The sequence below is a fragment of the Pipistrellus kuhlii genome, unplaced genomic scaffold (genome assembly GCF_014108245.1).
Source record: "Pipistrellus kuhlii isolate mPipKuh1 unplaced genomic scaffold, mPipKuh1.p scaffold_m20_p_9, whole genome shotgun sequence".
NCBI lineage: Eukaryota > Metazoa > Chordata > Mammalia > Chiroptera > Vespertilionidae > Pipistrellus > Pipistrellus kuhlii.
The window spans coordinates 36,955,168-36,978,648 of record NW_023425595.1 but is presented as its reverse complement, the minus strand read 5'-3'; the positions used below and the strand labels follow the sequence as shown (position 1 = coordinate 36,978,648).

Sequence of the window (23,481 nt, the reverse complement as noted above, 5' to 3'; positions counted from 1 at the left end):
TACAATTAATGGAATAAGTCTCCCATTAGCGGAGAGATAATTTTGCGTAAACATATCAGGAGACCTTCAGAGCAGGACTGAGAGTCTTTGCTGAGCCTTGCCCGCTTAACTTGTTTGCCATGTAATTGCATTTAGACCAAGGGCCTCGGAAGGAAACCACTGACTGAATTAGCATTAACCAGATTGTGTGTCGGGAGGTGAGGTGGGGTGGGATGGGTGGGGGCAGGGAGTGGGATGCATTGTGGGTAGTTGTTCTTGCTGTTCTTGCCTTCAGAAAGGACAAGCTGACACCAGTGAGACCAGCTGCTTACAAGCCTGGTGTTAATTGCTTTTCTTATCCAACAGAGAAAAGTTTATCACTCTAGAAGGTAGAGATGTAAGCACCTAATAAAGCAGAGGCTGAGTTTGAGAGTTTTTTTTATAAATGCCCCCAGACCTCATTTGTGGCTCTTCCCTAGGCCAGAAACAAAGCCTTCTGGACCGAGGCGAATGGAGAAAGTTGAGTGTACAATAAGCACTTGCCTCTGAATTGTCAATGAGGGCTGCCCCCATTTCTTTCAGTGCCCTGATCCCTTATTACATTGACCCTAGTGCTCACCTTCATTTCTACCCATTGCTCGTAGTAAACAGACTGCTCTAGAGTTGGGCCCAGAGTTGTGAGGCCTGGATTCAAGGCCTACCTCTGCCACCTTCTCTGTGTGGCTTGGGGCAAATAACATAACCTCATAGACCCCAGTTTCCTCTCATTCAGTGATTTTCCAATTGGCTTTTCTCTGGCTTCTGCAAGGACGAAGACTCCACAGAGTTGCCTTCAGAATCAACCAAAGAGAAAAGGGGGCCCCCATCTAGCAGATATTGCTTGTATTTGTTTTTCACTTTGGGGTCCTTTTAAAATGGCATCTGCTTAAAAAGGCTTTGTTTCTGAAACAGTAGGAAAAACACCATCATTCTTGATCATTGTCCCACCAATTTACTCAAACCACCTTTTTTAAAAAACAACAATGACCTAGTACTTGTTAGGCATTTCCAGGCCTTGCAGAGAGAGAGAAATAGACCCTGATCCTACCCTCAAGGAGCTCATGACCTAGTAGAGAAGAGAAACATGGATGGTGGGGTACAGTCTCAAGGTGTTGAGTCAGGTTTTAAAAAGAGTGACTAGTTCTAATTAGGACCATCAAGAAAGGCTTCAGGGAAGAGATGTCATTGGAATCTGGGTCTTAAAGGGGAAGGAACAGTGATAGAGGGTGCAGGAATTACATTTGAGGCAGATGGAAGAACATCGCACAAACACAGGCTTTAACCAAATTTGCCTGGCAAGTTTAAGGGAAGCAGATGGTTAGTTGTCTGGAATATAGAGGGAAAGTGGGGAGGGAGATGTTGGGAGAGGTCATAGGTTTCAGAACCCACTCCAGGGAGACAATGCCAGCATCTGCCCTTCTCCTGTCTGCAATGCCAGATGAGAAGTGCCCTCTATTCTGTTCACTTTCTCATACATCCACTTCCAAGTGAGACTATTAGAGACAATCATAACCACTGCCACTGGTGGAGCTTACTCTGCACCAGGATGAAAAAACAGATCCAAAGAGCTGTCACATATTGTGCATGTTTAGAGAGTTGGAAAGTGGCAAAAGCTGGGGTTGAACCCAAGTCACAGGACTCCAGATTCACAGGCATAACTACACTGTATAGCCCTCTCAGATCACCTTTAGCTCCTTACAGTATAAGGTAGTATCCTCAGAAAAGCACCTCTGAGTGAGATATTTGAAAGCATTTCCCAATAATAATTCTTCTTTTAAATGAATTTAGAGAGGGGGCAGAGGGAGAAGTGAGAGAGAAACATCAATTTGTGGTTCCACTTATCCATGCACCTATTGCTTGCCTCCTACATATGCCCTGACCAGGGACTGAACCTGCAACCGTGACTCATCGGGATGATGTTCCAAGCTGCCTGGCCAGAGTCCAATAATAATTCTTTAGGGGACACTTTGATGCCTTACAGTGAGGCAGTATTAAAAAAAATGCTATTATTCATCTGGAGTAAACACTATGAGCCCCAGAGTAGCAGGACTCTCTGAGTAACCTGCCTTCTGTATTCTGACCTCCTGGGGCTCCCTGCCAGCCAGGGTTCTGTGCATGAGTAATCATGTTAGTTACTCTTCTCTACCCACAGGCATGCATGTGTCATTCGTGGTCAAGTGATGACATCAGATGGGACCCCGCTGGTTGGTGTGAACATCAGTTTCGTCAATAACCCTCTCTTTGGATACACGATCAGCAGGCAAGATGGCAGGTAAGAGGCCTTTTGTTGACCAGGGTTAGTGAAGGCCCTGCTCTCGTGGTCTTGCCACAGAACTGCTGTTGGAATGGCAACATGGAAAGACAATGGAATTTGGGTTCAGAGGACCTGAATTCAGATGCCAAGTTCTGCAACTCACTACCTGTGTGACCTTGTATCTCCCTCTGGCCTAAGTCCCTTTGGCTAAAAATTAAGCAGTTTCTTCTCTTTTGGTTCTCACAGTCAACCTAGGATACCTTAAATATCGTCTCCTGCTTCATGACTTAGGATATAAACCACTGCCTCATGGACCACTGTCTACAGACCAGACAGCTCCAGAACCCTTACCATTTCTGCTGTGTTTTCCATCTGCAACCACCTAGGTCTGACCTTGGGTCCCTGGGAGAACCATCAGCAGAATAAAGTTGTTGTTGTTTTTAATCATTTTTCACTCCCATTTGCTAACTATGTGTTCTTAGACAAATCACCTCACCATTCTGGGCCTCAACCTCTTTGTCTGTTAAATGGCCCCACCACTATTTAGCTCATAAATTGGTTGTAAGGATTAGATTCTATGATGAATGGGGAAGCACCTGGAACATAGCAGGTGTCTGAACAATCTTAGCTCCTTGCCCCACTCTGGTTCATTGCTGTATTTCCAGGGTCTGGCACATGGTAAGTAGGCAATAAGTATTAACTGTTTATTAAATTTACAAGTTATTAAATGATGAGAATGTAATGGTTACAGTTACAAACAATGAGAACGTTTTAGAGAAAAGGGGAGGGGAAGGAGGAAAGTGGAATATTTAGGCTGTCGGTGGTGACAAGTCCTCTATTTTTAATAAAATCAGGTGGTGGCAGTCCATCTGGCTAAGTGTGGGCCCATAAGGTTGATTTTCACTCTGGGTTGGAAATAATGCGGCAGCCTGATTGATTTTAGCACCTCTTTAATCCAATATCAGATGTGAACATGTCCCGGCCGAGGTGATAATGAAGCAGAGGCTCATCTGTTTGTAGACATGTGTGCCTCTTAACGGGTTGGCAAGCTTGACACAGGGAGCCCCCCCTTTCCTCTCACTCCCTGGGAATGGGAAGAGGCCCAGCTGGAAGAGGTTGGTGGCCAGTCACTACGGGTAACCTGGCCAGACCAGGCCTTGGCTCCCCGCCCTGCACACGTTCCATCCCAGCAAGGGCCTCAGCACAAACTTCCCCTACAACATGGAGGAATCTTCCTCCTCATGCTCTGTCTGAACTGTCTTCTAGCTCAGGGCTGCCTGCTTTATTAAAACAACAGATGCCAACATCGTAGGCAACAGTTATTCTGACTACTGACTACATTATTACCTGCTAAGAAGCAGTCATCAAAAAGGAGCCATAGGGACTGCTATTTTTTATCTAAAAATTTAACCATCATTCATTGATTATTATTTATATGAGATGGCAAAGGGTCAGTCCTTTGCCCTGTGCTTGGTAAGAGTGGGTCCATAAAACATATGTTTGCTGGCCCTTGGAAAAAGCTCACTCTAGTGCCTCCAGGCTGTGATCCCTCCTATTTGTGCTCCCCCTTGCAATCTCTACTGCCCCTTGAGAGCAGGGGGTCCTAAGAGGTAAGCATCAGCCATTTTTCCCGTATCAGCCTGCTAAATGACATCACAGTAGCCCAAGTTGCAACAACTGATAGCTTGGGGTTCAGAGGAGTGTTTACCAGTGCATTATGGGCCTTAAATTTTCTTCCCAACTTAGACTCTCATAATGTATGGGAAAGTCACTGCCTATTCTCTAAGTGTCTGAAGATCTCTGTTTGTTGTATGTGAATGGGTAATATTTGCCCATGTCCCTCCCTCTCTTCCCTGTCCCCCTTTCTTTCTTACCTCTCAGAGCACAGGAGAAACTCTAAGGCTAGAGATATAGTTGGAGATGATAATGTACATATGAAGTTCCAGAGACCAAGCCTAACTCATCTTTGTAACCTCCATACTCCAGGCAAGCCCTCGTCCAGCCCACACATGCACAAATGCACACATATACATACACTCTCATACACACACTCCACACTGAAATGGGAGACCTCCAGTCTTAACAAGAACTCATAAACAGAAAACAGTACCAGAGAAGTTAGCCAAAAAGATCATTAAAAAGATGGAAAATACCAGTCATGAAGAAAAATTTCAAAAGAGTAGCAGACAAGAGAAGCAGTTCAAGCTCGTTGAATTGAAAAATGGGATTTATACAGAGCATGAGGCCCAGGGAATGGGGCCAGTGCGTTTCCCATCCATTATCCCATCTATCTAATTAAAAACTCTGCCAAGTGATTATGATCATTAACTTCATTTTACATGAAGAGATTGAAGCTCAGACAGGTGACATAACTCACCTATGGAGTGAGCAGCAGAGCTTGGACTGGCCCAAAGCTGCTTGGGCTTTTCCTGAAAACTGGGCCTCCCCTTTGGTGTCAGGTTCAAATCTGTGTTCACTAGAAGGTTTCCTTCTGGAGACCTGGCTCTTAGCAAGAGCTAATTCCACCAAGTTCTTGGCAAGGCCAGTTGCCCCCAGCTTGCTCACAGCCATGAGAATATCTTTTCATGTTTGGGCTTCACTCCCTCCCCACGAGCATCCTCTCATAAAGGGAGCTTGTAAGTCAGGCTAAAATTCTGTTTGATGGTTAAAAACTTTTCTGTCAAAGTACAGATGCTGTTCAGTCCATGTGCCCCCCCCCCCCAACCATTGACATTCTGCTGTAAAGCCAAACCCTGAGCCTTAGTTCAAATAAGCCCCTTCTCTGGTCTTTCTCTCTCGTGACTTATCAAAGCAGGTTGTGCCCAACTGTCTTTACCTAAGTGTGGGTCTAGGATGACTGAGTGGGAAACAGGCAAAGTGGGTGAGAAGCTTTTTTGGGGGGACCCGAATCCAGGGAGTGTCACCTACCAAGAAGGACCCAGACTCAATTCCATGAAAAATCAACCCCTGCTTCTAGAGGAGGGAAGAGCAAGCTAGAACAATGAAGCCAATCCCACAAGGTACATTTACCAGGAATAAAGGAGAGGTCCTTCATTAGGGTCTGTAAAACCCACTGCACAGGTCAACATTGGGTTGAGTGACATTAACAGCTAAAGTAAGGAAGAACTTAGGGTGTTTGGTGGACAGTCATTTCAGAAGACGTTGACAGTATCACTCATGCATTCATTCTCTAAACTGCAATCACCAAGCACTGGGCTAGGTTCCAGAAAGACTGAGATGAATCAGTGCCCTGGGCCAGAGAGTTCAAATTGTGATACCAGGACAGCATGATGCAGCCTGTAAAGAGGAGTGCACCTGGTGCAATAGGAGCCCAGGACAGGGAGCGAGAATGCTGAGTGGGTAAGGAGTTAGCAGGAGTTCTCCTAAAAAAAATAATAATAATAAGATGAGGGCAAGCCTTGAAAGTGCATCTTAAAAGTAAAAACAAAAAAGACACCCCAGCCTGGAGGTGTCAGGTAAACAGAATCACTGTTTCCAACTCCTAAAGGATGGTCAAAGGAAGAAAGGACAGACTATCTTTCAGTCACCTCAGCAGGTAGAATAAGGGCTGGAAAATAAGGAATTATAAGGAGAAGGACCCAGACTCAATTAAAAAAAGAAATCATGACAACCAGAATTAGCTAGAGAACAGATTATAGCAAGCTCCTTATCACTGGAACTGTGCAAGTAGGAACTTAATGCCTCCCCAATGGTGTATTTGTAGAAGAAACTAACTGTCATCAGATTGGGAGAGGGCAATGATTGAAGGCTCTCAGGGATGCTGTCATGGAGATCTCATCTCCCCTGAGAGGCTGGAACTCAGTCTTCTGGATCCCCATTCACTTCTGGTGTACTGTGATTCTAACTGTGCGTCTCAAGATTGCTTAGCTCTTTTGTGATCCCGAAGGCCTGTGCTGAGTAATGTACCATAATCAGAACTAAAGCTGATGTAGAGTCATAGAATCGTAGTGACCTAAGAAGAGTCCATTTGAACCTTTACATTCAATAGATGAGAGAATTGAGGATCAGAGAGGCTAAGTGACCTACCCAAGACCACACAGTAGTTTATGGCAGAGGCAGAACTAGGCTTAGCGTTCCTCACTTCAGGGCAGGGCTTGTTCCACTTTATTCTTCTGACTTTTCACTGAGCATCAGCTCAAGAGCCCTATGTACTAGGAGCACCACAGCACAGGTCAACCACTGCCCTGTGTCTTGGCAAATCACCCTCCATTGCAGCAGTGTTTAATTTGGCTTTGGCAAATTCTCTCTCTCTCACTTTTTTTTTTTTTTTAAATACTTTGTGGAATATCTGTTTCTGTTTGTGTCTGCAATGAAGCCTTTTCGGTTTTAAAGTCTCCTCAACAAGTGCTCAGACACTTTGGTGTAATTTTTTTCTCCTTTCTCCATTTTTTTTCCTCCTCCTGCTCATCTTCCTCCTCATCATCATCATCTCCTGTTTCCTCCTTTTCCCGCACCCCCCTCTTCTCTTTTTCTTTTTTCCAACCCTCCCACTTCCCAAACAGCTTTGACTTGGTCACAAATGGCGGCATCTCCATCATCCTTCGGTTCGAACGGGCACCTTTCATCACTCAGGAGCATACCCTCTGGCTGCCCTGGGACCGCTTCTTTGTCATGGAGACCATCATCATGCGCCATGAAGAGAATGAGATTCCCAGCTGCGACCTGAGCAACTTCGCCCGCCCCAACCCTATTGTGTCTCCGTCCCCACTGACATCCTTTGCCAGCTCCTGTGCAGAGAAAGGCCCCATCGTTCCGGAAATTCAGGTACCCAGCTTTCCTAACTGCATTTCTCCAAGCCTTCATTTTATTTGGGGAGTGGCAGAGGAAAGAGAAAGAGAGACCCCATCAGCCCACCGTGCAGAATCCAACTGCCTGGCACGCTCCATCCTATAAAAAGCCCCTACTCCTCTTCCACTCTGCCATCCAGTTTGCTTCCACTTTCCTTTCCCCCAAGTTCCAGAATTCGCCCCCCTTTTCGCTATTTCTATTAAAATATCTATGGTGATAGGTTCTACCAAGTGAATTAAGACAGAGGGATCCCCAATAGTGAGCATAATGATAAAGACAAAATGAGAAAATATGAATGAGGTGCCTAGCACAATGTCTGGCACCTACTAAGTGCTCAATAAATTTTAACCATTATTATTATTAAGATTAGTTTACATGCTCTGCCTTCTTGCCAATTAAGGATTGCTTTGGCTCAAAACTGTATGTGCAAGTGCTTTCCTTAATTATCATTAACATGAAGTAATTTGGAAAGATGCATTTTAATCTAATAGAAATCAAGATAGATTCTCTGCCCAACAAAGAAATTTTTTCCATCATCCCTGCCCAGTTCCTTATGAGAGAAACAAGGCCTAGAGATTTGGGAGTGTGGGAGAAGCCCCACTTTACTGCCTGCCTAATGAGAGCTCTGGCTACGTTCGTGGGTTGCCAGTGCTGATGGAGCGGAAGGTTGTTACATTTTTTTTGTATGTATATTTCATGCCTGGCTGGGCAAACACATCTGTGTGTGCGTGCCCTGTTGAGTGGCTTCAGATGCTGCCCACAAGAAGAAAATACAGCCGTTTGGAAATTCTCATTGCACCCCGAGGTTGAAGCCCCAGTCCTTTTCAGAGATTCAGCGCTTGTCTCCTGTCTCAACAACCAGCTGACCTTTCTTAGGAAATGGCTGTCAGTGGAGACAAGGCTTGCTGGAGAGGAGTAATTTGTTGCTCAGCCCCAGTTCTGCTCCAGCTAGACATTTTCCCAGGAGGAGGGGCTTTAGAACAAATGAGGTGAAAGGTCCCACCCTTCTACAACGCTCCCTGCGCTGGGTCTCTCCGAGTCCTGCTGGGTCACAAACCTTACACCTTGCTTATTATCAGGTTGTTATGACATACATAAAAACAAGCTCTTGGGTTTTCCCAGCCCATCACTGAGAGCCTTCGCAAGGACTGGAAGATGTAAATTTTAAAAGGTATGTCACAGAATGTAAATATTTGTGAGAACATCAGGATGGCCCTTAAACCCTGTCTGTGATCCCCTGGGGTATGGAGCCCACTTTGATTAGAACTTGTAAGCTGAAATGTAGGAAGAGTGCTTTTGGTTTAGGCCCAATCCCTAAGATTTTGAGTAGTCGAGGGAATGGAGTGCGGGTGGGAGTTCACACCCCTATATGAAATGGACAGAGTTTCTTTGTGAAGGCCCAGTTGAACACAGGAGTGGAATATTCATTGTCCTTTTAATGGCTATGTTAACCTTGATTGATTTAATGTCCCCTTCCTAAGACAGAGCCCAGAGCATCAAGCAGATAAAAGTGCTCTGCTTTTGCCATACTCCTGAAAATCCCAGCATTCATTTCAACTTTGCACTGTGGATCTGAGTCTATCACACCTGTTGAGCCACTCTGTTCATACAGCACAGTGCTGGAGCAGGAAGCACCATGCAGCCATTTCTACCTCTTTCTGTGGATGAGCGGGGGCATCCGATGGTCTTAGGCTCTACAGCAGCGGTTCTCAACCTGTGGACCGCTAGCAGGGTCACCTAAGACTATCGGAAAACACAGATATTTACATTACAATTCATTAACAGTAGCAAAATTATAGTTATGAAGTAGCAACGAAAATAAATTTATGGTTGGGGGTCACCACAACATGAGGAACTGTATTAAAGGATCGTGGCATTAGAAAGACTGAGAACCACTGACCTTATGAGTTCCTCACATGCAATGAGCTGAGCATTGTCATCCTTGTTGAATAGAGGAGGAAGCTGGAATTCAGTGAGGCAGAGCTGTGCCCTGTGAGAGCCCACCCTGCAAACTAGAGTCTTCTTTCCCCTCTCCACCTTCTCCTTCTCTTCTTTTTCCCCTTATTCCTCCTGCCTATCTTCATATTCTGCTTCCCACTCTTCTTTCTTCCCTCCCTTCTAGTTCCTGCTCCTCCTCTCTGCTCTTCCCCTCCTTCCTCTTTGCTCTCCCCTCTACTTCTTGAACAAGAGTTCAAGAGGCATGGCCATCTCCCCTGCACCAGTGACCTCATGACTGTCACTCACTGTGATCTGTCTCTCTAGGCCCTGCAAGAGGAAATCGCCATCTCTGGCGGCAAGATGAGGCTGAGTTATTTGAGCAGCCGTACGCCAGGCTACAAGTCTGTCCTGAGGGTCAGCCTCACCCATCCGACCATCCCCTTCAACCTCATGAAGGTGCACCTCATGGTGGCGGTGGAGGGCCGCCTCTTCAGGAAGTGGTTTGCTGCGGCCCCAGACTTGTCCTACTATTTCATCTGGGACAAGACGGATGTCTACAACCAGAAGGTGTTTGGGCTCTCAGAAGCCTTCGGTAAGTCTCCCAGCCACAGGACGCAACACCAACCTCAAGAAAGACAAGAATCTATTTACCTGGGTCCTTTTAAAAATTAGTTAATATATTTGTTTAATTTTTCCTAATAATATACGATCACTCTTCAAAAAAGGGATATTAAGGCCCAGCATCCCTGTGTTAGTTCTGCATCTATAATAGATGTGGTTCCACTTAGAAATGTGATCCTTTATCCTTTTCTACAAAAGACAGGCAGGGGCCTTGCGTGCAAATTTAAAGCCAAAGAAGAGGCCTTGCTCACTGTGCATTCTGTGCCTTTCGTTGTCTGCAGTCTCCGTGGGTTATGAGTATGAATCCTGCCCTGATCTGATCCTGTGGGAGAAAAGAACAGCAGTGCTGCAGGGCTATGAAATCGACGCTTCCAGGCTGGGAGGATGGAGCCTAGACAAACATCATGCCCTCAACATCCAAAGTGGTGAGTGGGTGGATAAAATCCCCAGAGCCCAGTCTTGGTGTGATGTCCTTCGTGCCCTGAGAGACAAAAAGCACACACTTCAGATTCCACGGGCTCCTGTGGGACCCATCTGTGTGAAGGATTAGTCTGAGTATTCCTGGGGCCCCTGCTCTGTGCTTGTCACTGCTGGGCTCAGGGGAAGCAGAATAGAAAGGCCTCAAGAATTTACTCTGGTCAAAGGCCAATACTTTCCAGGCAATTTCCATGCCATGCCATGGACAGTGCCGTCACAGAGGGAGCAAGGACACTGGGGCATAGAAGAGGGACACGTTACTCAGCTTCGTGGTTCGGAGAAAACTTCTGAACCGAGTCTCAGAGGGACAGCAGGATTAGCCCTGTCTCAAGCAAAGAGAGGGCACAGGATGTGCCAAAGCACTGAAGCATGGAAGAAGAGCAATTGGAGAGGAGAGTCCCTGTGGTTTGAGCAAAGGGTGAAATGAAGGGAAGAGCAAAAGCCAAAGCTGAGGGCTTGGGCAGCTGCAGTTCATCCAGAGGCAAATGTCAAGCCTCTGAAAGGTGTGAAGCATCAGGTGCCACAGTCAGATCTGAATTCCAGTAGCTCACTCTGTGTTCTAGGATGAGACCACTTACTGAGTAATGATGTCCTAATCCAGTAGTCGGCAAACTCATTAGTCAACAGAGCCAAATATCAACAGCACAACGATTGAAATTTCTTTTGAGAGCCAAAGTTTTAAAACTTAAACTTCTTCTAATGCCATTTCTTCAAAATAGACTCACCCAAGCCATGGTATTTTGTGGAAGAGCCACACTCAGAGGCCAAAGAGCCTCATATGGCTCGAGAGCGGCAGTTTGCCGACCATGGTCCTAATCTGTAGATACCATGAATGCCTATCAAAGCTACCACATGTTTGGGGGGCAAATTGACAAATTCATTCTAAAATTTATGGTAGAATAAAAATGTGTAAATAGTTAAGACTGTCTCCAAATTAAAAACCAGAAAGAGACACACAGCATATATTAAGCTATTCTAGGAGAACCATTGTATCTAAAGCTGTGTGAGGCTGGCACAAGAACAGATAAATAGTTCCCAGGGGACAAAGCAAGGAGTCCAGACCCTGACCTGTGAGTAGTCAGTAGAACAAGGTTTGGCCAAAAGTAACAAAAAGCCAAAATAACAGAATTGCAAATAGGTTACAAGTGTGTTTCTCCTGAACCTGAAAGTCTGGAGCTAGAGGCGCCACGGCTGGTTTAACACTTGGCAGGCTCCTTTCCTACCCAAGGTCATGATCCAAGGTGATTGCTTCCCCTCCAAATTTCACATCCACTTTCCAGCCAGCAAGAAGGAGGAAAGGACTAAGAGCAACCCCTTTCCCCTGTAAGGACACATCCCAGCAGCTGCCATGCCACTTCCACTTCCATACATTGCCCAGAATGCAGTCACCTGCCAAGTGTAGCCGCACACCAGGCTGGGATTGTAGGCAGTCCCAGAGAGCCTGTGCTCTGCCAAGCACCAGGTTCTATAACCACAGAAATAAGGAGGGGGGATAGCATGGGTACCGTGGGTAACTGCAGGTTTCTGCCACACACCATGTGTACATGGGAACTTGGTATATGATAGAGGGAGCATCACCTATCAGTGGAGGGTTTTTGAAATTGGTATTTGGGAAATTGGCTCAATCTATGAAGAAAAACAAACCTAAGTTTATACTTGACACAAAGTAAACAAAATAAAGCTTGATTAGAGATCTACATTAGAAAGATAACACATTAACTTTAATAGAATATCTTTATGATCTCAGAAAGATTCCCTAAAACCTAAAAAAGCACAAACATTTGAGTAGAAAAATAATTGCTCAGACTACATAAAAATGAAAGGTATCTCTTCAACAAAGGACAAGGCTAACAGGTGACAGTCTAGGCAAAGATTCCTCTGACCATAGCAAACAAAACTCTCAGGCTGCAGTGCAGAAGGGGGGAGGCAGGAGGCAGAGTCCAGCTTGGTGGCTGTGGCAATAATCCAGGAGCAAGAGGGTGATGTGGGCCTGAGGGGAAACCGTGGGGAAATGGGGTGGCGCTTACAAGTCATCGAGGGCAATCTCTTCTCTTTGCTGGGGAAACTGAGGCCCACGGGCAGTCAGAACAGTGAAGAGACTGACAAGAGCTGGGATCAGCCTGTTAGTTGCAAAATGAGGTAAACACCCAGTTCTTTTGACTCTGCCTTGGTGAGAAGAGACTGTGAGTCCACTTCCCTCATGCATTTCTATAAACATTTATTGGTGCCTACTCTGTGTCAAATTCTCTGAGGGACACAAAAAGGGGAAAGACAAGCACAGTCCCTGTACTTGAAATGGTATCAGCCTAAAGAGAGGAAACCAGGCACGTGCAATAGAGAATTTGTGCTGTAAGAGAGACCAGAGGGAGGGGTAGGAGATGAATTCAGTCTATGTGAGAGGCCGTGGAGTTGAGTGACTGAGAGCCCGGTCCAGCTCCTCCCATCACCTGTGTGGTCTCAGGTACGCCACTTGGCCTTCCCCTCGTTAGCTTACAGAGTCATTGTGAGGATCTCATCAGTAGAACAGCATGGCCTGTCCATGGTTTCATTCTGGTGTCAGGCAGCCGTGGGAGATGTTCGGAATGACAGGCAGAGATCTTGCATTCCTTACATCACCACAGGAGCTCTGTGGTCAGACTCATAAGAGAGCCTCTCCCTGCTCCGAGGGTGATTCTGTTCGTCTCGTCACAGGCATCCTGCACAAAGGGAACGGGGAGAACCAGTTTGTGTCCCAGCAGCCTCCCGTCATCGGGAGCATCATGGGCAATGGGCGCCGGAGAAGCATCTCCTGCCCCAGCTGCAACGGTCTTGCTGACGGCAACAAGCTCCTGGCCCCCGTGGCCCTGACGTGCGGCTCCGACGGCAGCCTCTATGTGGGAGACTTCAACTACATCCGAAGGATCTTCCCCTCCGGGAACGTCACCAACATCCTGGAGCTGAGGTACATGACATGCTTGCTGCCTTCCTCACAGTTCCTAATAACGTCCCTTTGTCATCCCATGGGCCCAGCTGGCCTTACCCACCAGGCCCCGAGAAGGAGCAGGGCAGCACCTCACCTGTCCGAATCCGGGACTTCTCACTGCCTCAGAGGCTACACTGAGCCCAGGGCCCTGAGGAAACAGGAGCTGATTCCCACAGGGCACTGCAAGGTCAAACCTCTCTGGAGACAGGGAGATAGCCGTGGTGTCCAGCTGATGTTAAAAGGCTGCTGGCAACCAAGAATTAAACTCCTTGGAAGCCCCTGGATCTTCTTTCTGCTTCCTAGCACCAAGCTGATTGGAATTGATCACATGAGTCTTTTAACGAGGGCAAGGGATGGCATCCTGGCCAAGGCCCCCTGCCGGTATTACCAAGTTTTACCCCGTTACTTAACATTCATTTAGAGTTAGGAGCAGTTTTTTCAGTTGCCCAGTACTGAGTTAAAGCCCTCAGACTAACACCAGGCATGGTCTGTCTGCTTCTGTGGTGCCACAGAGCCAGCCGAGTCAGCTTCGTCTATTTCTCCATCCTGACTAACCAGATGTGACGGAGCATAGCCATTCTTACGGAGCGGGGAAGGGCCTAGTGTGGCTTTTCCCCATACCTCCCTCAGCCAAATCTCCTTGCAACCACAGCCACGTCTTAGGGTGGGTTCCTGGGTTTCCAGAAGTTGAGGTTACAGATAGGAGCACCCCACGCTCCCTTTCAGGAGACACTGTTTCAAGTTCTTCATGGCCGGTCTCGCCCAGGTTGGGATCCCGGTGAACAGCACAGCCCTTGGGCAGGAAAGCCTTCCTCTAGAGCGGCCAGAGGGAAAGCAATCTTGCTTTTGTGAAGCCCCTACTATTCATCCTGTTGGATGCAAACCCCGAAGGCCATCGGGCAGCTCTGCTGCACCAAGGATTGGCCCTCTGGGCCCATGAAGGCCATTTTGGCTTAATGTCTTGCTCAGGTCCTCTCTGGAGGTCCATGCCTGCTGAGAATCTCATTCTGCAGTGCATGTGGCTGACCGTGGCAGCCCTGAGAGCAGAGCGTTGGTATTTGCCCACTCACACGGGAACAGGAAGGAGAGAGTCTTTGCATGAAAAGGATTAGAAGCTCATATTCTGTGGGCTCATAGGAAATCAGGTAATAGGCTGAATGAGAACCAGGCCACCAATGGAGTATTCTCTGCCTTTCTTCTCTCTTTTATGAGTGTGATTGGCAGAGGCATCTGCCAAGGAAGAGGGAACCCTTGAGTATAATTGCTTCAGTCAACTGCTAATATTGTCTTTTCACCTCCTGTCCTGTGATGGAAAGAGCTGTGGACAGGGGGTCGGTCCACCTTGGCAGACAAGCTCTACAACTTTGGGGAAGACACTTACCCTCTCTGTGCCTTCATTTTCTTTTCTTTTCTTTTTCTTAATCCTCACCCAAGGATATTTTTTCCATTGATTTTTTAGAGAGTGTGGAAGGGAGGGAGGTGAAGAGAGAGAGAAACATCAATATGAGAGAGACACATCAATCATTTGCCTCCTGCACATGCTACTACTGGGGCAGGGATCAAACCACAATCCAGATACATGCCCTGGACAGAATCAAACCAGTGACCATTCAGTGCTCAGGCGGAGGCTCTAACCATTGAGCAACACTGACCAGCACTAGGCCTCCATTTTCAACCTTTCAAATAAGAGATCCCATTTTCCCTGCCTCCCTTCCACTGTTTCAGAGAGATCATGGAAGACAGTGGGTAAGGAAGGGAGGTGTCAATGAAATTTGGAAAGAAAGATAAATGGATCAATATATTGTTACCTTGATTTAGTTTTTAAGTCTTTTTGCCCCAGTCTGTTTCTCTGTGTTACTGTCTCCCTTCAAATGATAGCATATCTCCCATTCCGTATTCTATTATGAAGATCATTGTAGCAGGTTCTGCAGGTTTTAATAACTCTCGGTAAGACCCACGGGCAGAGACACAGCAGGGAGCACCTAGATCTCCGGGAATGGGTGTCTGTCTGGGGGGTGGGGATGGGCTGCTCAGCCCTGGTGGAAGCTGCAGCATGTGTCAACCTCATCTGCTTCCCCCAAGTCAGCCGTGGCAGTGCAGGTGGAACTGTGCCTCTTCCGTGATATGTAGCTGCTTGTAAGTGAGCTCACTGACAAGTAATATCCCATATGAAATATATCAGTGTCATGGCTGCTAAGTCTTTATTTATTATAGTATTGTACTGAACCATTGCTGTCAAGTTTTCAGGCTGCTAATAATGCTTCTAACCCTGCTGCTAACACCTCATTCTTTCTTCTATTCCCTGCTCTGCTGTCTTCTGTCAGAAATAAAGATTTCAGACATAGGTAAGCCAACCAGTGGAGAATTTCCCCGTCTCTCCTCTGCCTTGTTGCATGTTGTGTGGTAAGATGCATGTGTCAATTTCAGCTGGCTCGATGGTGAATGAACCCTGTGTAGTCGGAACTGATTGCGGGTAATCGGTTACAATGAGAGGGAGTCGTTAATAACGGAGGGGACAGGCGGTGAGAGCCTGTGCTCCTCTGATCCCTGCGAAGTGCAGCGGCTCCTTTGGTAATCAGACTGCAGCGATCGGGAAAATGTTAACCTGGGCATAGTAATTTGAACACCACAGTCTGCCTATTCTTAGAATAAAGGAGGACATCATCCTCGCCCTATTGGGTGACTTGGATGGTCACAGAGGGAAGTCCTGATAACATCTGGATTGGACAAAGGCCCTGGAAGAAGACAACTTTGTGCTTCTGTGGGCATTCCAGGTGCCTCGGCTTGATGGCTGGGGTGCCAGGTAGCCCCCTGGAATGCTTGATAGCAAGGTCAGAGCAGGGGAGGATTTCCAGACCAAACAGACCACCCAAAGAGAGCAATCCCCAAACAGGAACTTTGTCACAGAGTAGACTTGTCATATAGGCTCACAGTGACACTGCAGCAGGCAGAATTGGGCCTCATCAGACCCAGAGAGAAATGTCTGCCTGCCATCGGCTCCGGTCACTACAGCATTCATCTGACTACCAGGTGACAATGACCTTGGAGTCCCCCAGCTTCACACACGTGTGGGTGACATGAAAGTCGCCATGGGCAGATGGGCTGTGGCTGGTATCTCTGCAGAGGGGCTCTCAGTCACCCACACTTAGCTCAGACCACAGTGGCACATGGGGATGGGGGGATGTTAAGGTGGAATGAAAGTAAGTCTTAGGATGGCAGATAGAGGCAGAACAATCCCAAATCCAATAATGATGATATGCATACCTAAATAGTGAGATTATAGTTTGAATGTAATAATCATAAATGTTAAATATATGTAGAGCTTCTTAGTGTATAGCAGAGAAGGGTTAAATGATTTACATGGAGTTAAGCAGTTCATCCCTAAATCATCCTTTGAATTAAGTACTCATGGTATATCTAATTTACAGATGACAAAACTTGAAAGTGACCTTGAAAAAAATGACTTCATTTCTTTGGGCTTTAGCTTCTAACTTGAGGTTAATAAAATCTCCCATGGAGATTATTGTAAGAGTTACAGAGGACGTTTGTAAAGTATCTAGCATTGTGCCAAGCACAGAAAGTTCCAGGATGATAATAATAACATATTATTATTAGATAGTAATAATAATAATAATTTATTTTTAACATCATCATAACAATTATATGATGATGATGATGATATCTCCATCTTTCCCAAAAAGGAATTCAATCCTTTTAACAACCAAAGTCACAGGCAGTAAAGTAAATTAAATAGAACTTGGGAACAAAATAAAATGGAGGAAACACATATATGTGGTCATATATCAAATTAGACCCTGAACCTCCTGCCAGCCAGAATAAATAGGGAAACATAATAATTTTCATGGTTTGCATTATCAGAAATGGGAAAATCTGTTCAGTTCTCAGAGGAGGAATATTTTTTCCTGACACTGAAATCTAAACCAGGTTTTCAGTGAGCTTTGTATGGATAATACTGAACTATGTATGGAAATGTGCCCTCAAGTTCAAATTTATAGTAAACACAGAAGTACATTTCATATGAAGATCTTCATTGAAAACCTAGCATTTAACATTAAGACATTCACTCAATGGTGGTGACCTCCTGGGACACAGCTGGAGTGTAGGGGGGGCCTAGCTGGGAAGAGTCAAGGGGCCACGGTGCTTGTCCAGCTTTTCCATGCATTCGTTATGTGACCGTAGGCTGGGCGCCTGGCTTTTTCTGCTTTAATCTCAGCATCTTTAATTGAGAGAGTTGTGGTTTGAGTGTCTTTTGTTTCTAATGTTTAGTTATCTTTTGATCCACGGTATGATTTCAAAGCCAGTTTCCTGGCCTCTTGCAATTCATTGTTTTTTCTCAGGTGCTAAGAACTATTTCTAAAGTGAACCAGAATGGGAGGGAATAAAGGATTTTCCTTCTGCCTTTTGGTTTTCTAAAGTCAAAACAGAGTGAGAAGACCTGGGTTCTAGCTCTGATTCTCACTGGCATCTGGGTATTGACAAACCTCTTCCTCTCTCTGGGCCTTCATGTCCCCATCAGTAAATGTCAGACGTGGATTAAAGAAATTCTAAAATCTTGTCCTCTTTATCCATACTGTCTCCACTGTTCCCAGGAATAGCCTTTGGCTCAGGCTAGTGCTCTTAGCCTGCGTGGGGTGCTCCCCAAAGCAGTCTCTTCTCTGCCTTCGGCCTTTTCAGCCTCAATATGCCGCCAGCCTACCACACTGGGCATGCTCTGTCCAGGAACCCCAATCCTTTGGGCATCTTCCTCCCTGGACCCCATCAGGAAACACGGATCCTGATTGCCTTCAGATCTCTTCCCTAGGATCATGGAGGAATGTTTGAAGCCTGTTGTTTAAAAGTACATTTGAACTCACCTCCATTAATCCGAGCTATACATATTCTGTTAATTCTAACAGAGTCTTTAACTGCCCAGAAAATAGAAGAGACAGGACAATATTAAGTCTGCCATTCTTGGCTTTTCCATTATGCAATAACATAAATATTCTGGAGGTTTCACATGAAGACCAACTGCCATTTATTGGGATTTATTTATTTATTTATTGTTAACTCTCATCCAAGGATATTTTCCCATTGATTTTTGGAGGCAGGAGAGGAGAGACAGAGAGAGAGAGGGAAAAACATCAATGTGTGAGAGACGCATCAATGAGTTGCCTCCCACACGCACCTGAACAGACAGATGCCTTTGACTTAAAAGAATTTCCAGAGATTTAGGATGCTATCAATACTGAGATGCAGTTTGAGGGCCTGAGGATTACCAGGCCGTGTACAGGAACTGAAACAGTTTCCCAGGAGTTACAAGTCCAACTCCAATGTGGCCTAGACTTTGATGAAATTGTAAAGCAGTACCAAGTCAAGCTTAATAAGAAATATCTATGCTCTAGTCCAGTGATCGCCAACTGGTGGTCCATGGACCACTGGTGGTCCATGAGGTCTGAAAGGTTGGTGACCGCTGCTCTAGTCCTCTCCAAGTGCAAAAACAGACATGATGACTAGTCATCAAACAACAATTCTGATATGGAGTACCTATGGGGTACCATTATGCTAAAGATCTGTCACGTATGATTTTATATAATTTTCACAATATACTGGCCAGGTAGCTGTTAACATCCCCGTTCTGTAGATGAAGAAAACTTGAGGCTCAAAAGGCCAGCTAATTTGCTCAAGTTTGAGAACCTGGAACTAACAGAGCTAGACCTCGAACCCTGGCTGAGCAGACTCCAAGCGGTACATTTTCCTACCCTGTGCCCAGAGGCAGTGCCTTGTCTCTGCAATGCCTGGGTGCCACCAAGGTCAGATCTCACTTTCCTGTTAGCACAGCCTGGTCTTCACGGCTGGTCTCCAGGAGTAGAACCATCATGAGCACCGCTCCTGTGTTTTGTTTATTTTCCATTGGATGTTACTGCTAATTACAACTAGTCCTGCAACTCATTTATATTTGCCTGCAAGAGGGAGACTCCTGGGCTCCTGATAAGTATTACATGTGTGTCAAGTGAAGATCATGTGGATGCTGACTGGGAGTCAGATCTGTCAGGGTCTTGTCAATCAGTCCCAGGAAGGGTTATGGCTGCTGTGAAAATTCTGTGGAAGAAGAGTTCATCTGTTCAACTCTTTTTTTATTATTATTATTAAATCTTTATGTTAAAAGTATCACATATGTCCCCTTTTTTCCCCATTGACCCTTTCTAGCCCACCCCTCTCTCTGCCCCAGGCCTCTACCACCCTATTGTCTGTGTCCATACAAGTTCTCTGGTTGACCTCTTCCCTCCGGCTGTCCAACCCTTTAAGTGATTTTAAAGTCAAGCTCTTTTGTGTTTCTGGCTTGGATTTATAGGCCACTTACGGTAAGCCTCATAGACAGTCTTTTTAAGAAAACATGTATTGAGCACCTGATATGGGGATGGCGCGGGGCTGAGGCTGGGCCTGGCAATCATTGGCATTAACAGTTGGGTGGAAGAGAGAGTTAGACCCACCATATCTGGAGCCAGACAAATGGGGGAACTCTTCCCCAAAATGGGTACATCATCCACATGTGATATTGTTGCTTGGGTTTAAGTAGGAAAGAAGAAGGTGCTCACCAACTGGCATGTCCTTGTCTTCCAGTCACAGTCCAGCGCACAAATACTACCTGACGACAGACCCCATGAGCGGGGCTGTCTTCCTCTCCGACACCAACAGCCGGCGGGTCTTCAAGATCAAGTCCACCACGGTGGTGAAGGACCTCATCAAGAACTCCGAGGTCGTCGCAGGGACAGGTGACCAGTGCCTCCCCTTTGATGACACCCGCTGCGGGGATGGTGGGAAGGCCACGGAAGCCACACTTACCAATCCCAGGGGTAAGGCTTTGTTTTTCCATCACTTTCAGTTAACATGTATTGGGGAGAATTCCTTTTCCCAAAGAAATAGATGTTTATTATTGGGAAAATTTTGGAAAATACCATGAACTCTGTGGAGAAAAGTTGACATTATCATAATTCCACCTCCCAGAAAAGTTCTCAGTTAACATTTCCTTATCTTTCCTTTTAGCCTTTTTTTCTAAGTGTGTGGGTACATGTAATACTCACCAAAAATAAAATGAGATCATATTAAACAAACGTTTAGTGACCTACCTTTTGTCCTAACTGGTAAAAAAGTGAACATTCTCCAGGCCATTGATCTTTGTACTGATTTTTAATGGCTGTATGGTGTTCCAGCAAGTGAATGGCCCATCATTTAGTTGGACATGTGTGCTGTCTCTCACACTATTATTTTATAAAATCATTGCAGTGTATCATCTCCATTCATCTGCTATAGGATGAGTTAACTAAGTTTCCACTTGAGTCCCACAAAAAGTTGGGCCTCTTCATACTCACAATCACAATTCTTCATGATGTTAATCTTAGTACAGTGGTATTAGTCACATAATAAACATCCCATAAATGGGGATTCCTATTATAATTATTATACTATATTGTATTTGTTATATGACATCCTCTCATATCAAATATCAGATTATATGATATTTTATATATCTAACACATGCCTGCACTGGTCAGGTGGGAATGCTGTGAGATAAATACCTGTGATTAATCTTCCTCCTAAATATGATTTCCTAATACTAAAAGTGTAGCTTAGGGTGGAAAGAGCTTACCTGTAGGGACCCTGCATTGTGGTTTTGCTCTGCTACTCCTCTGTACCTCAGTGTGCCCACTGGTAAATGAGAAGATTGGGCTAAATGATCCATGAGGCCCCTTTTCATTTGCAACATTTTACTCTATGAATTAAAACCAGGGATTTTTTTTCTGAGATATTTTAATTAAAATTTTTATGGTCTAAAATTTAACATATGTCTCCTTTTTCCCCAATTGACACCCTCCCCACAGCCATTCCCACCCCAGGCAAGTCCCCACCACTCCAGTGTCTGTGTCCATTGTTTTTCTGATATTTTTTTACTTTCTCTGGTTCTTTCTCAGTTGCTCTACAGCAGTGATTTTCAACCTTTTCATCTCAAGGCACACATAAACTAATTACTAAAATTCTGTGGTATACCAAAAATGTAGTATATTTTTTTTTGCAGATCTGACAAAAAAAAATAGGTATAATTTTGAATCATTTATACCAGACAAGTGGCTCTGGTCATTTTTTCATTTGACAATCTGAGGGAAGAGAGGTCAGTGCCCCTGACTAAATAGTCAGGTATTGCATGTTTTAAAAATTCTTGCAGCACACCTGTTGAAAATCCCTGCTCTACATACATGTGTTCTCCACCCTAAACACACACACACACACACACACACACACAACACAGATATAGTGACAGTGAAATTGCCCAAAAGCCTGTGATTAACCCAGATAGAAATGACAAGGGTGCCACAATATGCAGACACTCTAACAGGGAGAAGAAAAGCTGCTCATCTGTTTAGCACAACAAAAGAAGACAAAATGAAGTAATTAATTAGAGGACAGATTACTTCTATTAGCCTGTGCAGCCAACTTTGTAAACAAGAAACCCAATTGTTCATGGAGCACTCATCAGTCCTAGCAGATGGAAGGAGAGACAGCAAAGCCAGGCAGATAAGAAAACTGTCTCGGTACTTAAAGAATGCAATTCATTCACATTCTAGGCAGGGACCAAAGACAGGCATCCTGCCTTGAGGCTGCCTGCTTCTCCTCAGTGTGAAATCACTCTCCAGCCCTGTGCAGCCCAGGAGGGGGAGGAAGGAACTATTGCTCCTGTGGGCTTGGCTCTCTCGGAACCCCTTGGTATCTGAAAACCACCCTCTGGCCCTAACCGGTTTGGCTCAGTGCATAGAGCATGGGCCTGAGGACTCAAGGGTCCCAGGTTCGATTCTGGTCAAGGGCATGTACCTTGGTTGCGGGCATATCCCCAATGGGGAGTATGCAAGAGGCAGCTGATTAATATTTCTCTCTCATCCATGTTTCTAACTCTCTATCCCTCTCCCTTCCTCTCTGTAAAAAATTAATAAAATATATTATTTTTTTAAAAAATCTGACCTGTCAAAGACACATTGGATCCTGAGAGCAAGGGCCTTAAAACCCACAACATGCTGGTCAGCTTCTCATAATTATAAGTCACTAATAATTATGGAGAGCTAACGATTACAAGCCAGGTGTATCATCCCCATTTTATGGATGAGGAAACTGAGACTTGAAAGGGGACTGACTCGCCCAAGGCTATACCACTGGAAAGCTTGATACTTGGAGTGTCTCCACCTCTGTGAAGCTTCTTCAGACCCCTTCTTCCAGTTCGTTCCCCAGAGAAAACAAAGCAGAACAAAACTTAACATAGAATCTCTTTTACTTCATCATAAACCCTCTCAGGCTTCTGTCATTCTGTCATGAGGGCATGTCTCGCCCCGTGGCTCAGCCCCAGCACCCTGAGCCATCCTCCATTTAGGAGGGGTGTGTCTAACGCCAGGGATTCTGTACCTGAGATGGAAGTCAATAGCAACCATGAGTGTTTTCTAAACAGGCCTTGGTCCTTGTCCCCATTACCCTCTGTATTTCTCGGAGTGAGGCCAAGCAGGTATATGTCAAAAAAACTCTTCAGGTAATCCTGCTGCACATCACTGGTTAAGAAGTACTGACTGTCTAGAGAGGTTTTCAAACTCTTATTTGTATCATTACTACCCAAGGTGCTTGTCAAAAACACAGATACCTGCTCAGGCTCCACTGACATTTTCTGAACAGCTGCCTGGGGGTGCATCTTAGCAACCTCCCAGGGGGTTTGCACACACATCCAGGAGTGGGAAATACAGATTTAGAACAATCCCTTCACTGAACAGCTGAGACACGAATGTAGCGCTCTCCAGTGACCAGCCCAAGGTCACACCACTGGTCAGGGAGGAAGTCAACAGGGTGGGACAGTCTAGCAAATGGAGCAGATGATTTTTTTATCATAATTTTGACTCTTCTCTTCAATGTGCCTTTTTTAGAAATTAACTTCACCAATATTCTCTACACAAACCCAAAGGATTCTTTTGGGGGGCTCTCTACTTCTGTGATAACCAATGAAACTAGAATAGTATTAGAAAAAGGTGAAAGATGATTATCTTGGAAGGAAAGAAAGATTATTACCAAAAAGGAGATATGATTAGTATAATTTAATTACAGGTCTTCAGATGTAGGTTAATTTAAATAATTCACAGTTTTGATATTGAAAAAAGATCCTCCTTACTGCTACGTCTGGTGTTTAACAGGCCCCCAGAAGGGATGAGTCCAGTGTTTGCAGATGGGTCAGGTGGTAAGTAAAAATCCCCGGAGGCAACAAGATGGAGGGGAATCTCAAGACTTGGGTTCCCATCCCTACTCTGAACATGCCACTTCTCACCTCTGGCCTGTCACCTCATCTTTAGAAGGGGAATGACTGATGTGCAGAGAGCCT

The 23,481-nt window shown here is 45.4% G+C and overlaps 1 protein-coding gene across 6 annotated transcripts in view; it reads left to right on the top strand.

Annotated features, from left to right (window-relative positions):
- The window catches only part of TENM4 (teneurin transmembrane protein 4), a 547,191-nt gene that overhangs the window by 476,538 nt on the left and 47,172 nt on the right, over positions 1-23,481 (top strand). For all 6 annotated transcript variants that reach the window (XM_045577427.1, XM_045577429.1, XM_045577432.1 and 3 more), the window contains 7 exons: positions 2,171-2,290; positions 6,796-7,057; positions 9,344-9,611; positions 9,922-10,065; positions 12,809-13,058; positions 15,404-15,424; positions 19,701-19,933. In XM_045577427.1, the coding sequence (XP_045433383.1) occupies positions 2,171-2,290; positions 6,796-7,057; positions 9,344-9,611; positions 9,922-10,065; positions 12,809-13,058; positions 15,404-15,424; positions 19,701-19,933 (1,298 nt within the window). The remainder of the gene's footprint in view (positions 1-2,170; positions 2,291-6,795; positions 7,058-9,343; positions 9,612-9,921; positions 10,066-12,808; positions 13,059-15,403; positions 15,425-19,700; positions 19,934-23,481) is intronic.